The sequence below is a fragment of the Manis pentadactyla genome, chromosome 17 (assembly GCF_030020395.1).
Source record: "Manis pentadactyla isolate mManPen7 chromosome 17, mManPen7.hap1, whole genome shotgun sequence".
Classification (NCBI taxonomy): domain Eukaryota; kingdom Metazoa; phylum Chordata; class Mammalia; order Pholidota; family Manidae; genus Manis; species Manis pentadactyla.
In genome coordinates, this window is record NC_080035.1 from 8450760 (window position 1) to 8466816 (window position 16057).

The 16057-nt window shown below is 34.4% G+C and overlaps 1 protein-coding gene across 3 annotated transcripts in view; it reads left to right on the plus strand.

Annotated features, from left to right (window-relative positions):
- The window catches only part of SUCLA2 (succinate-CoA ligase ADP-forming subunit beta), a 174093-nt gene that overhangs the window by 19581 nt on the left and 138455 nt on the right, over nucleotides 1–16057 (plus strand). For all 3 annotated transcript variants that reach the window (XM_057494531.1, XM_036889707.2, XM_036889708.2), the window contains exons 5-6: nucleotides 10728–10856; nucleotides 13177–13315. In XM_057494531.1, coding sequence (XP_057350514.1) covers nucleotides 10728–10856; nucleotides 13177–13315 — 268 coding nt within the window. The remainder of the gene's footprint in view (nucleotides 1–10727; nucleotides 10857–13176; nucleotides 13316–16057) is intronic.

Sequence of the window (16057 nt, forward strand, 5' to 3'; positions counted from 1 at the left end):
CTGTGTGACCAATCCAAAAGGAACAATATCCATATTATAGGGGTACCAGAAGAAGAGAGAGAGAGAAAAAGGGACAGAAAGTGTCTTTGAAGAAATAATTGCTGAGAACTTCCCCAAACTGAAGGAGGAAATAGTTGCTCAGACTATGGAAGCACACAGAAATCCCAACAGAAGGGACCCAAAGAGGACAACACCAACACACATAATAATTAAAATGGCAAAGATCAAGGACAAGGACAGAGTATTAAAGGCAGAGAGAGAGAGAAAAAAGGTCACCTACAAAGGAAAACCCATCAGACTATCATCAGACTTCTCAACAGAAACCTTACAGGCCAGAAGACCATGGCATGATATATTTAATGCAATGAAACAGAAGGGCCTTGAACCAAGGATACTGTATCCAGCACGATTATCATTTTAAATATGAAGGAGGGATTAAACAATTCCCAGACAAGCAAAAGTTGGGGGAATTTGCCTCCCACAAACCACCTCTACAGGGTATTTTAGGAGACTGCTCTAGATGGGAGCACTCCTAAAAAGAGCACAGAACAAAATGCCTAACATATGAAGAATGGAGGAGAAGGAATAATAAGGGAGAGAAATAATCATCAGATTGTGTTTATAATAGCTCAATAAAACAGAAACAGCCATCCATTCAGCAATCATGACTGAATGCAAATTGGAGATCATTATTTTAACTGATCTCTGTATACCCATGTAGGCTTTCTTCTGACCATCTGGCTGCATATTTTGGAGTTGCTTTCTAATTGGTCAGGGAATTAGTACAAAGAAAGGCTGTTCACTTTCTCCATATTATTATTTCGTGTGTATTTTTTTTAGCCTTTTCTCTAACATACAGCCAACTCTTAGATCATTAATAAATTCATTGGTAAAATCATTACTTCAGTGAGATTTAATATCATCACCCCCCCCCATTCCTACCCCAACCCCCATTCTGGTAGTGCTTCATTTTGGCGTTATCTGTAGGTTTTTTCTGCTTCAATAACATGACAGTAGTTGGACAGGCTCTTCTTAAATCTGGGTTTTTTTCCCCTTTCTTTAGATCTATGTAAAAGCTTGTATTTACCAACTGCCTTGCTAGAGAAGAAATGAATAATACTTGTTCTTTTGAGGTTTATGGAAGAACTAAAAATTAGACTATAATTTCAAACATTTCTTGTAAGCTTCCTGATGTTCTCTTGTTCAGTCTCAGAAGGCACAATTAATTCTTTCATTAAAGTTTTGTGTGTGTGTTCCAATGATTTCTGACACCAGAATTGGGTCAAATTTCACAGGTTAAGGGAACAATCCTTCACATGACTGTCCTCACTCAGACACAAGCCTCAAGTTTAGGGGCATTCCCAGATCACCTTCTCTTCTGAACAACTGGCTACAAATTTGGGGGTTCCTAGTATTCCCTTAGGTTTCATAGTTTGCTATAATGACTCACAGAACTTAGGAAAGTACTATACTTATGATAACAGTTTTATTATAGCCAAAGGATACAAATCAAAACCAGCCAAATGGAGACACTTGGGACAAGGTTTGGGGGAGTGCCAAATAAAGTTTCCTTTATCCTCAGCTTTGTGTTACCCTTCTGGAATATTGATAATGTGAGCACAGAAGAGAATATTGCCAACTATAGAAATGCACCAAATTTTTGGTTTAGAGTTGTTTTTGCTTTTTTAAAATATTTTTTTATTTTGGTATCATTAATGTACAATTACATGAGCAACGTTATGGTTACTAGACTCTCCCTATTATCAAGTTTACACCACGTACCACACTATAGTCACTGTCCTTCAGTGTAGTAAGATGCTATAGAATCACTATTTGTCTTCTCTGTGTTGTACTGCCTTCTCCGTGTCCCCCCCCACTATATTATGTCTGCTAATGGTAAGGCCCCCTTTTCCCCATTGTCCCTCCCTTCCCACCCGTCCTCCCCAGTCCCTTTCTCTTTGGTAACTATTAGTCCATTCTTGGGTTCTGTGAGTCCTCTGCTCTTTTGTTCCTTCAGTATTTTCTTTGTTCTTATACTCCACAGATGAGTGAAATCATTTGATACTTGTCTTTTTCCACCAGCTTATTTCACTGAGCATAATACTCTCTAGCTCCATCCATGTTGTTGCAAATGGTAGGATTTGTTTTCTTCTTATGGCTGAATAATATTCTATTGTGCATATGTACCACATCTCCTTTATCCATTGATCTACTGGTTGCTTCTCTTTCTTGGCTATTGTAAATAGTGCTGCAATAAACATAGGGGTTCATATGTGGTTTTGAAACTGGGCTCCTGCATTCTTAGGGTAAATTGCTAGGAGTGGAATTCCTGGGTCAAATGGTATTTCTATTTTCAGTTTTTTGAGGAACCTTCATACTGCTTTCCACAGTGGTTGAACTAATTCACATTCCCACCAGCAGTGTAGGAGGGTTCCTCTTTCTCCACATCCTCACCAGCATCTGTTGTTTGTCTTTTGGATGTTGGCCATCCTAACTGGTGTGAGGTGATATCTCATTGTGGTTTTAATTTGCATTTCTCTGATGATTAGCTATGTGGAGCATCTTTTCATGTGCCTGTGCCATCTGAATTTCTTCTTTGGAGAAATGTCTGTTCAGCTCCTCTGCCCATTTTCTTATTGGCTTATTTGCTTTTTCTTTGTTGAGGTGTGTGAGCTCTTTATATAATTTGGATGTCAACCCCTTATCAGTTATGTCATTTATGAATATATTCTCCCATACCGTAGGATGTCTTTTTGTTCTACTGATGGTTTCCTTTGCTGTATAGAAGCTTTTTAGTTTGATATAGTCCCACTTGTTCATTTTTGCTTTTGTTTCCCTTGCCTGGGGAGATACGTTCATAAAGAAGTTGCTGATGTTTATGTCCAAGAGATTTTTGCCTACATTTTTTTCCAAGAGTTTTATGGTTTCATGACTTACATTCAGGTCTTTGGTTCGTTTTGAGTTTACTTTTATGTATGGCGTTAGACAGTAATCCAGTTTCATTCTCGTACATGTAGCTGTTCGGTTTTGCCAGCACCAGTTGTTGAAGAAGCTGTCATTTCCCCATTTTATAGCCATGACTCCTTTATTGTATATTAATTGACCATATATGGTTGGGTTGAGCACGGTATGTGTTTCCATTTATTGGTATCTTCTTTAATTTCTCTCATGAGTGTCTTGTAGTTTTCAGAGTATAGGTCTTTTCACTTCCTTAGTTAGGTTTATTCCTAGGTATTTTATTCTTTTTGATGCAATTGTGAATGGAATTGTTTTCCTGATTTCTCTTTCTGCTAGTTCATCATTAGTGCATAGGGATGCAACAGATTTCTGTGTACTAATTTTGTATCCCACAATTTTGCTGAATTCAGATATTATATCTTGTAGTTTTGGAGTGGATTCTTTAGGGTTTTTTATGTACAATATCATGTCATCTGCAAACAGGGACAGTTTGACTTCTTCCTTGCCAATCTGGATGCCTTTTATTTCTTTGTGTTGTCTGATTGCTGTGGCTAGGACCTCCAGAACTATGTTGAATAGAAGTGGAGAGAGTGGGCATCCTTGCTCCTGATCTGAAAGGAAAAGCTTTCAGCTTCTCACTGTGAAGTATAATGTTGGCTGTGGGTTTGTCATATATGGCCTTTTAGCATGTTGAGTTACTTGCCCTCTATACCCATTTTGTTGAGAATTTTTATCATAAATGGATGTTGAATTTTGTCAGATGCTTTTCAGCATCTATGGAGATGATCATGTGGTTTTTGTCCTTCTTTTTGTTGATTAGGTGGATGTTGTTGATGGATTTTCGAATGTTTTACCATCTTTGCATCCCCGGGATGAATCCCACTTGATCATAATGGATGATCTTTTTGATGTATTTTTGAATTCAGTTTGCTAATATTTTGTTGAGTAGTTTTGCATCTATGTTCATCTGGGATATTGGTCTGTAATTTTCTTTTTTTGTGGTGTCTTTGCCTGGTTTTGGTATTAGAGTGATGTTGGCCTTGTAGAATGAGTTTGAGAGTATTCCCTCCTTTTCTACTTTTTGGAAAACTTTGAGGAGGATGGGTATTAGGTCTTCACTAAATGTTTGATAAAATTCAGCAATGATGCCATCTGTTCCAGGCATTTTGTTCTAGGTAGTTTTTTGATTGCCAGTTCAATTTCCTTGCTGGTAATTCGTCTGTTCAGATTTTCTGTTTCTTCCTGGGTCATACTTGGAAGGTTGTATTTTTCTAGAAATTTGTCCATTTCTTCTAGGTTATCCAGTTTGTTAGCATAAAACTTTTCATAGCATTCTCTTAATTCTTTGTATTTTTGTGGTGTCCATAGTGATTTTTCCTTTCTCATTTCTGATTCTGTTTATGTGTGTAGACTCTCTTTTTTTCTTGATAAGTCTGGCTAGGGGTGTTTTTGCTTTTTTTAAAATTGTGGTAAAAAACACCACGTAATATTTACTATCTTAGCTATTTGTAAGTGTACTGGACAATCGTGTTAACTTTTTACATGTTGTGCAACGGATCCCTGGAACTCTTTTTATCTTGTAAAACTAAAATTCCATATCCATTGAACAACAATAACTTCCCCCTTTGCCCTGCTCTCCTGCTCCTGGCAACCACCATTCTACTTTCTGTTTTTAAGAGGTTGACTGTTTCAGGTACCTCACATAAGTGGAGTCATGCAGTATTTGTCTTTTAGTGATGGATTTGTTTTATTTAGCATAATGTCCTCAAGGTTCATCCATATTGTAATATGTGTCAATATTTCCATCTTAAAGACTGAATAATATTGCCTTTTATGTATATACCATATTTACTGTGTGTTTCATCTGTTAATGTACATTCAAGTTTCTTCCTCTTCTTGGGTGTTGTAAACAATTTCACAGTGAACATGGGTGTGCAAATATCTGTTTGAGATCTATTTTGTTTTCAGTTCTTTTGGATATGTACCCAGAAGTGGGATTGCTGGACCATATGGTAATTCTATGTGTAATTTGTTAAATAACCTCCATAGTCTTTTCCACAGAAGCTTCACTATTTTACATTTCTACCAACAGGGCACAAGATTTCCAGTTGGTCCACATCTTCACCAATGCTCATTATTTCCTTCTTTTTCTTTCTTTTGACAGAAGTTATCCTAATGGGTGTGAAATAATATTGTGGTTTTGATTTGCATTTCCCTAACAATTAATGATACTAATAATTAGTAACATCTTTTCATGTGCTTTTTGGCCAATATGTGTATCATTATGGATTGAATGTTTATGTTACCCCACCCTCAAATTCATATGTTGAAGCTTAACCCTCAATGTGATGATTTTTGGAAGCTTGGCTTTTAGTAATTAGGTTTAGATGAGGTCCTAAGGGTGGGGCTCCTATAATGGGATTACTTTGATAAGAAGAGATATCAGAGCTCTCTCTGTCATTGTGAGGATACAGTGAGAAGGTGGCCATTTGTCAGCCACGAAGAGGGGCCTCACCAAGAACTAAGCCTGCTGGCACCTTATCTGGGGCTTCTGCCTCCAGAATTAAGAAATGTATGTCTGTTGTGTTAGCATGCAGTGTATGGTATTTTGTTATAGCAGCCCAACCTAAAACAGAAATTGGTACTGTGCAGAGGGGTGCTGCTCTAACAGATACCTAAAAATGTGGAAATGGCTTTGGAACTTGATAGTGTGGTGGAGACTGAAAAAGTTTTGAAGTACATGCTAGAAAAGCTGAGATTGTCATAAAGGGACTTTTAAAAGAGATTCTGGTAAAGAGAAAAGAGGACAGCTATAGAGAAAACTTATAGAATGTTGGTAGAAATATGGATGGTAAAGATCATTTTGGTGAGGTCTCAGATGAAAAAACATTATTGGATGATGGAAAAAGTGATCATTGTCATAGTGGCAAATAACTTGACTGAATTGTGTTTATGTTGTAGTGCTTTGTGAAGGTAGAACTTGGGAATGATGACTGAATATTTATCTGAGGCAATTTTTAAGCAAAGTATTGAAGTTGTGGCTTGGTTCCTTCTGACTGCTTTTAGTAAAATTCGAGGAGAGAGAAATAAAGAAGGGATTGTTAAACAAAAAGGAATCTGACTTATAGATTTGAAAAATTCTCAGCTTGCCTATGTTGCAAAAAATTAGTTATTTAGGAGAGAATATGAAGGTGTGGCTGAACAAACCATTTGATGAGGAGGTTAGCATGGGTGTTAATCATGAACTGTGAGAAATGTCTGTTGGGTAAACCACTCAGTCTGTGGTATTTTTTTATAGTATCCTAAGCTAAGACATACATTTTCTTTGGAGAAATGTCTATTTAAGTACTTTGCCTATTTTTAAAATGGATTGTTTGGTTTTTGCTTGTTGGCTTGTAGTTCTCTATATATTTTGAATTTTAATCTCTTTGCATACATATGGTTTGCAGATATTTTGCCACTTAGTAGATTACCTTTTCACTCTGTTTCTTCTGCTGTGTAGAATTTTAAAGTTTGATATATTCTCATTTGTCTGTTTTTGCTTTTGTTGCCTTTGCTTTGATGGCTTATCCAAGAAATTATCACCAAATTAATGTCATGAAGCTTTTCTCCTGTGTTTCCTTTGAGGAGTTTTATAGGTTCAGATCTTACATTTAGGTTTTTAATTCAATTTGAATTAATTTTTGTACAAGGTATAGGGTAAGGGCTCAGGTTATTTTGCATGTGGATGTCCAGTTTCCCCAACATCATTTGTTGATGAGACTATCCTTTCCTCCTTGTGTAGCCTTAGCAACTTTGTCAAAGACCATATATAGAAGGGTTTATTTCTAGGTTTTTTATTATGTTCCTTTGGTCTTTATATGTTTTTGCATGAGAACCATGCTGCTTTGATTACAATAGCATTATAATATGTTTTGAAATCAGAATATATGAGGCCTCCAAGCTTTGTTTTTCTTTCTCAAGATTATTTTGGGTATTCAGGGTCCTATGAGATTCCATGTGAATTTTAAGGTGATTTTTTTCTATTACTGCAAAAAATGGACAATGGAAAAAAAGATTATATTGGGGAAAAATGCTAGTGAGATTTTAATAGGGATTGCATTTAATCTGTAGATTGACATTATCCAATGTATGAACACAGTATGTCTTTCTACTTATTTGTGTCTTCCTCAGTTTCATTCAGCAATGTTCCATAGTTTTCAGTGTACTAGTCTTTCATCTCCTTGATTAAGTTTATTTCTAAATACTTTTTTTTGATGCTGTTGTAAATGGGCAGCTCCTTTTCTTAATTTCCTTTTGCATTGCACATTGTTAGTGTATAGGAATGCAAGACATATTTGAGGGTTGATTTGGTATCCTGTAACTCTGCCTAACTTGTTTATTAGTTCTTAAATAGTTTTTTGTAGGTTCTTTAGGATTTTCTATGTATAAGATCATGTGATGTGTGAGCAGATATAATTTTACTTCTTCCTTTCCTATTTGGATGCCTTTTATTTCTTTTTCTTGTCTGGTTGCTCTAACTAGGACTTCTAGTACTGTGTTGAATAACATGGAGACAGAAGGTGTTCTTGCCTTTTTCTTAATCTTAGAAGGCAAGCTTTCAGTTGTTCACCAATTGAGTATGATATTGTAGCCTTTTTATATAAGGCCTTTATTGAGGTAATTTCTAATATTCCTAGTTTGTTGTGTTTTTATGGAAGGATGTTGAATTTTTGCAAATGCTTTTTCTACATCAGTTGAGAGGACTATGTTGTTTTTGGTCGTGATTCAGTTAATGTGGTATATTACACTGATTGATTATCATATGTCAAACCATCCTTGAATTCCAGGAATAAATTCCATTTGATCTTGTATAGTCCTTTTTATGTGTTGTTGAATTTGGTTTGCTAATATTTTGTTGAGAGTTTTTGCATTGGTGTTCATCAGGGATACTGTCAGTAGTTTTCTTGTGGTATCTCTGATTTTGGTTTCAAAGGATACTGCTGGCTTCATTAATTAGAATGAGTTTGGAAGTGTTCCCTCTGTTGGAAAAGTTTGAAAGATTGGTGTTAGTTCTTTAAGTATTTGGTGGAATTCTTCAGTGGATCCATCTGTTTTGGAGTTTTCTTTCTTGAGAGGTTTTTGATTAGTGATTTAATCTTTTTACTTGTAGGTCTATTCAGACTTTTCATGAATTCATGAGTCATTTTTGGTGGATTGTTTGTTTCTGTAAATGTATCCATTTCTTGGTTCTCCAGTTTCTTGGTGTGTTATTGTTCATAGTAGCTTCTTTTGATCCCTTTTATTTCTGTGGCATGAGTTGTGATCGCTTTCTTTTCTGATTTTCATTATTTGAGCCTTCCCCCATCCCCCTCTTTTTTCTTTCTTTCTTTCTTTCTTTTTGTTATTTGAGTCTTCTCTCTCCTCAAAAGAGAGAAGAGAGAACTAACTTAGCTAGTTAGGCTAGCTAAGGGTTTGTAGATTTTGTTGATCTTTTCAGTGAACCACCTTAATTTTGTTAATTTATTTCTATTGTTTGTTCTCTATTTCATTTATTTCAGCTCCAATCTTTATTATTTCCTTCTTTATGCTAATTTTGGGTTTAGTTTGTTCTTCTTTTTCTGGTGAGTTGTTAAAAAAAAAGAAAGCCATGAGCTGGGTGCTTTTTCCCAACTTTGATGAGCTGTGTGAGCTTCTTTCTGCAGTATTACAAGTTCTCTGGTGCTGTCATAAGCCGCTGGGCTGTCTTTTGTTTTTGGTGGCTTCCCATGCATTCAAAGTATGCAGGTTCACAGTCAGCCCTGCAAGTCAAGTGAGACAGAAACCAGTTCCTTGGATAGTCCCCTGAAAAGCAGGAGTGTTGGATACACATTCCATGCTTCTCTTACCCTCCCAAGGGAGAAGCTCAGCTTTGGGCTGTTTGTACTGATTTCAAGCTGTGTAGGCCTGAGGTAGAGGCTGACATGTATGAAATGAAATGGCTTTTCTTATCCATTTCATTGCAGTTGAACTTGCCTGGGGTACTACAATGTCCTGACTGGCTTGTAACCATCTTATAAAAGAATCATTCTCATAATAATAAATTTGGATCATATATTGTTGTTAAGTTAGTGTTTCTGTGGGAAAGTGAGGTCTTGGGTTTCCTGGTCTACCATCTTGCTGACTGATCAGAGGGTTTATTTATTTTTTTGATTTATTAAGTAGGCATGATTGATTGCATCATTGGCCAGTCAGTTAACTTAGTCTCCAGGCCCCTTCTGTTCCACAAGGATGGGCTGATACCACATAGCTCAAAGCTCTAACCTTCTAATTACACTCTTGGTCCCTCTGGTCTGACCAGCATCTACCTGAGTCATCTTCTTTATATTAACTATCCTGGAGTCTGCCTTGAGTCATCTTACTAGCATATATTTTCTGACGTAGTGAAGGGTTTAAAGGTTGCCTCCCAGACTCTGAGGACAAAGGCTAGCCAAATTCTTTATTATACATGGGTTTGAAATCTAATCATATACTATAAAACTTAGGAGGTAGAAAGATGTATAGGAAAATACAGATCTCCTACCCACTTCTGTTTCTCAGGTACCCAGTTTTTCTTTTTGAGGCTGGTACTTTTTAAAATCTTTTTTTTTTTTTTTTTTTGCTTGAATTACAGTTTACTTACTTAAAAATTAATAGACTTTTTCTTTTCCTTTTGACTGTTGCCTTATTTTGAGTATTTGAAGAACTTTTTTTCTCTAAACAATAGTGAATATAATACTATTCCTCTACATTATACCTTGAAATGACTTGTTACTGAAACACTAGGTGCTGGGATAGACAAGTGAAATTAGTCTTTTTTTTTTTCATGAAATCACACTTTTTTTCTGGATTCAGAATAATATGTTCATTTAAAAAATTTTTTTGAAAAATAGTAACACATAAAATAACAAACTTTATTATTTAATATTTTATTTCTCTTCTTTTTTCTATTTGAGTGTATAGTGTGTGAGTTCACATTTGAACACACTTAATGAGGTAGAATGTAGGATTTTGTATCATTGTTTCCCACATAACACTACTGAGAGCATTTTTGTCATTAAATAACCTTCAGTGATATGGCTTTACAGTGTTTTTGTTTTTGTACATTAAGATTATTTACAGCTTTGTGCATAAATTAGCAAATCTATTAGATAATTCTGCCTTAAGTTTTTTTTCTTGATTGATTTTAGACGACTTAAAAGTTCACTTAGTTATTTAGTATTTATATCTTACCTTCTTATATTGTTCATGATAATAGAGCTAGTCTTTTAAGAAAGGTAGCTTTCTGTTTACTAGCTTGAAGTTGGGCTAAAGCTTATAAAGTCTGTAACTTTTGTTCATTAGATTTACTTTTTCCTTTTCCTTTCTTGTTTCCGTCAGTAATCTGTTTTCATGATTTTCTAATATTCTTTAAACGATGCTTTCATGTCTTTTTCAGTTCTTGTGAAAAGTAGTTAGGTTATATTTCATATATATATATATATGCTTTTGTTAACATATTTGGTAAAAGTTTTATGTATTTTTTTTACTCTTTTTCCTTCACAGGTGAGACACTGTCTTCCTCTACATTTTCATTACTTTTCCATTATTTCAATTGGACATTTATAAGGGGGGTACTCTGTAGGAGATGCAAGGATAAATTCTCAAGGAAATTAAAAAATAAGAGTGGGGAGTGATATGTAAGTCTGATAGTTTGCACAAATAGGTTTTAAATTTTTATTGATGGGTCCAAAATGTAATCTAGATATTTTGGCTGTTTCTCCTCCTGCTAGGGTCCTGTATTAATAGGAAGTTCTCAGGGTGGTGTCAACATTGAAGATGTTGCTGCTGAGACTCCTGAGGCCATAGTTAAAGAACCTATTGATATTGTAGAAGGCATCAAAAAGGAGCAAGCAGTCCGGGTATGTTGTATTCCTAAAAACTTCTAGCTTTTGGATAATTATAATACTTAAAATTAAATAACGTTGTACAAGCAAAGTGATTGACAAAACTTAAAAATAATTATTTTTGAGTGTCAAGGCATGTTAATATCTTGATTGAAATTGAAACTTAGAATTATCTACAATATTTTTCCTCATGTCCTCCATAAATATTTCAGTATGTATCTTAAAAAGGTAAGGGTTCTTTTAAAACAGCCATTATACCATTGTCATACCTAGTAAAATTAATGATAATTCCTTAATGTCATTTTTACCGAGTCATTTAGATTTTCTAATTGTTTCAAGTTTTTTTGCTTTTATAATTTGTTTGAGTTGGGATCCATATAAGGTCCTTCATTGCTATTGGTTAGTCTGTCTTAATAGGTCTTTTTCCAATTTGTAGGTTTCCTTTTCCTCACTCCATCCTTTTTCTTTTGTTGGAGAAATTGGGTGATTATCCTTCAGTATTTTCATAGTCTGGATTTCACATCCCTTTGGTGGCATTTAACATGTTCCTATCTCCATTATTTCCTTAAATTGCATGGAATGTTAGGGAAAGTGTCCTATATATCCTCTAATCAGTGATTTTAATTTTGGGGGGCTTATGAATGCGTTTAAGAATCTGATGAAAAACTGTGGACTTCTCAGTGTATGCACATGCACAGTAAATTTTGCCTACAGCTTCACTGGTTTTCTGTACTGTCCTTCTTGTGTGCTTTTTCTCCCCTTCCATTTCTTCCCTTCCATCCCAACTCCCCCAAAAAATCCTACCCATGAAGTTTAATACTATGGCCTGTGAGCATTGCTTGGTTATGTTTATAATACTGCTATTATATTAAATGTTTAGTTTGGATATAAAAATTAAGTTGACCCATCTTAAAAGTTTGGATATTAAAGTTTGAATGAAATTTGTATCTGTTAGTGGGAAACTATATCAAAGTTTAAGTTTATGGTATTGAAATAGATTGAAAGGAGGAACAGAAATTTCCTGATAAATCATAAAGCAAGTTGTTTAGGCAAGTGAAAGGTATAAATGTTTAAAAAACACAGAGACTTGATTCATTAGGTAGTTATATGAGAGTAATGACTGGAGAGTTAAATTTATATGAGAAGGAAATACTTGATTTACAAAAATATTTAAAGGAACAATCCACTAAAATTATAGCTTTTTGAGTGATGAACAGAAATAGTACCTAGCACAATATTTGGCCAATTGATGTCATACTGGGTTGATCGGAGTTCTGTTGCAATTTTTACATGTTTACATCTAAAGTAGCAAATTGCGACCTAGTGAAAATCTTTCTTAATGAAATAATACTTTATTTCTTATTTATAATTTGTAAAAATATCTTAACAAAATGACATTTCTTGGCTTGATTATCCACTTTATATATTGGCGTTTGACTTTTTGTAAAAAAATCACATTCACTCTCAAAGAACTTAAGATTTTCTATTATTGAAAGTCAAATGTATTGCAGTCTTAGATAGCAATTTGAAAAGAGGAAAAAACTCCTGCAGTGTTCCTGAGCAGTGGCAGCAGTTAGAATAAACATATAGACCTGTAGTTTCAGTACCAGTGGTTTTGAATTGCTTTATGGAACTTTAAAAATTATGGATGCTTGGTCTGCTCTAGAACTTGTGAGCCAGGTCTGCTGGGTTGGGACCTTGCTATGTGTATTATTTAAACAGCTCTTTAGGTTTATCTAGTTAGGAATCTCTGCTCAAGACCGTAAACTCGTCTACTAGATTAGAAGCTTTAAATACCTGTATCTTTTGGGCCTGCCACATACTAAATGTTCAGTAGATTTTTGAATGAATGTGGTAATACTTGTATGGCTGGATATGTCCTCATTGCTTGGTAGACATTTCATAAATTACCTAAAAGGAAAAATAGAGTGACTTAATATTTTGGCCATTGTTTGAAACATTGGATTGTCAATCCACTTTTTCTATGTAATTTTAATAAAATGTAGGCCTCTTCTTTCAGTTTAGGTTGGCCATAAGGCTTAGAGGCAGTATGGAGGCTATGGAATAAACATTGGAACTGTAATCTAGGTGAATGGCAAGTCACTTATCTCTCTGAATCTTTTCTTGTTTGAAATGGGTATACTACTTGCTTTGTGAGAATTTTGAATAAAGTGTTTTTAACCAGTTAGTAATAGTAGTTGCTGTTTCAGTGATAATATTTGACTACAAATGATTCAAGCTTATTTAAATGATAAACTATGAATTTTTTATTTACAGTAACTTTATGTTGATTGTACATATGCATATATACCTATAATAGACAAATTGTTTTCAGCTTGCACAGAAGATGGGATTTCCACCTAATATTGTAGATTCTGCTGCAGAAAACATGATCAAGCTTTACAACCTTTTCCTGAAATATGATGCAACCATGGTAGAAATAAATCCAATGGTAGAGGATTCAGATGGAGCTGGTAAAGTATCTTCTTTATCAAACATTGATTATGTATTTATCTACCTATTGTATGATTCACTAAGAAAGTTGAATTCATGAGGAAGTAAACTCATTCCGATGTAGAAGTTTATTTTATAATAAACAGAATGAATGTGAACAAGCCTATTAAACACCTTAAGTATATATTTGTGTTCACACAAAGGGGTTGTTTGCACTGTCCAATATGGTGGCCATTAGCCACAAATGGCAATTAAAATGATTAAAGTTATATAAGATTAAAATATTCCTCATTGTAGTAGTCACATTTCAAGTGCTCAGTAGCCACATGTGGTTGTTGTACTGGATAGCACACAGAACATTTCCATCACTGCAGAGAGTTCTGTGGGCCATGCTGGGTTAGAGTGCCCAGTGTGGCGTCAAGGAAAGAGCTCTGGTTGGGGATTAGCCATATTGCTTTCCAGAGGTTTCAGACTAGAGACATCATGGATCTTTATTGTACAAAGGGTATATACTCTGCTACTAAAGTCCTTTTAAAGTTTTTAACCACTACAGAAGTAAAATTAGCTTGACACTTTGACAGCCTTTCTTTTGCATATGTTTAAAAGGTAAATCAGATTCTGAATAATCTGCCTTCTATGTATAGTGGTTTTTAAAAAAATATAAGTTGCTTTATTACAGCCCCAGGTTTTCTTAATATTTTATATTTATTACTTCTTTTGCTGTAATTTAAAAAATTTTGTTTCAAGGCTCTTGAACATATCTAATCTTCTTAAGTATTTGTAGATCATCTTTCACTTTTATACTTCTAATTAGTTATATTGTTTATTACAGAAATCAATTTTGGTTAGTCATTTATATGGTTATATAAAGTATAATGAGTAAATTATCTTGTGAAAATAGAGGTAGTTTATAAAAGTAAAAATCCATAATTTTTTTAAAAAGAGTGAGGGCTAATACACATTTTAAAAATTAAGTATTCGCTAAAGGAGAATTATTTGTATAAAACAGGTATTTCTTAATTTATTTTCTTGATTATGTAACCTTAATAGCATTGAAAGTCAGACTCCTAAATTCTTACCAACTGTGAAATTCTATGGCCATATTCTGTTGCTAAGGGAATGTCTTTGTTCTCTTAATTTAATGACTAATTTTTTTTCTTGTGTTCTATTTTTCTTTTCTTTGTATGCATTTCTATATGTTTTGAAGGAATTTTTTTTCACCCCGATTAAGTGATTATATATTTAGTATAGAAAATAATACGAAGTGCCAAGAAATATAGATAGGTTAGAAAATAGAACCCCTGTAATCTCATTATCCAATACACTTTTAATATTTTTATGTAGTTTATTTCAGTCTTTTCTGTAACTGGGATCATACTTTCTATTCAGTTTGTATCTTTCCCTTTTTAAACTTAAAACTATGTAATAGAAGTTTTTCATGTTAAATATTTTTCAAAGATACAATTTTTAAGGCTTGTATTTTATTTGTATAAAATATTTGTAGTCTTGATTATCTTGCATATAGATTCTTAAGAGTAGTATTTTTCGGTCAAGAGTAATAACATTCTTAACCTATTTTGATTATTGGGTCAGAATAAGAACATCTTGAGCTATATTTTGCCAGATTATTGTGTAGAAGCGTTGTTCTGATATACAAAGTGTCTGTTTCATTGCCTCCTTGTACCAGAAGTGAGTGTTACATTGGGTTTAATCCCTATCAAACTGATAATCAGGAAGTGGTGTCATTTTATTTTTCAATTCTTTGACTACTATTGATGTTGAGAAGTTTTCATGTTTATTGGGCATATATTTTCCTCTGTAGACTGCAAATTTTCTGTTGACATCCTTTGGTATTTGTGTTAGTTTCCTGTGTTTGCTGTAACAAATTACACAAACTAGGTGGCTTAAAACAACAGATACTTACTCTTTCATAGTGGTTGAAGCCAGAAGTCCAAAATCATTATCACGTGAACTCAAGGTGGCAGCAGTTCTCCCTCCAGAGGTTCTAGGGAAGAATCCATTTTGTTACCTTTTCCACCTTCTTGTGAGAGGCTAAATATTATCCTAAGTGAGTGAATCCTTTAAATGTGAGTGGAAACATCAGGAGTGGGGGAGATTTGATCCTCCCAGCATTCCTCTGTTTTCCATTCTTGACTCTGAGCTTAATCACCAAGCCTTTGATCTATCAGGGTGGATGTGGAGCCCCTCTTGAGGAAGGATATATTAGCTGTTTGGTAGTTTAACTGACTTGAAGTCTGCCATCCAAATCCCAACCGTGTTACTGTGGATATTTATTCTGGGATCACCTGTAGGTAGTTTGGATTTTGCCCCCCAAGAAGTTTCAAAAATGGGTCAAAATAGTACCTTAATATCAGTTTTAATAAAGTGTTATGCTCAATTCTGAAATGTGTTCTTTTCTGTGACCAACATCAAATTATGGCCAATCATGTTGTCTATTGAAATATTAGAGATTCTTCACTGAGGTTAAATTATGGCGCTAAGATATATTCAGTAGTAAACTGCATAAACACACATCTCAAATTTCAAGTCCAAATGTGATAAAGTCCAAAGGACCTAGAGATATGAACTCCTAGGTCATATTCTTTCTCTTAGAAGTCCAAAGAAATCAATGTTCTTCCTAATTTTGTGAATATTTTGATTAAATATTAGCTGGAGAGGTTATGAATTCTAGATAAAGCTTTGATTCTTTTAGCCATGGCAGTTTGGACTGTTTCACAATAGGGATAGGTAAAATATTCTCA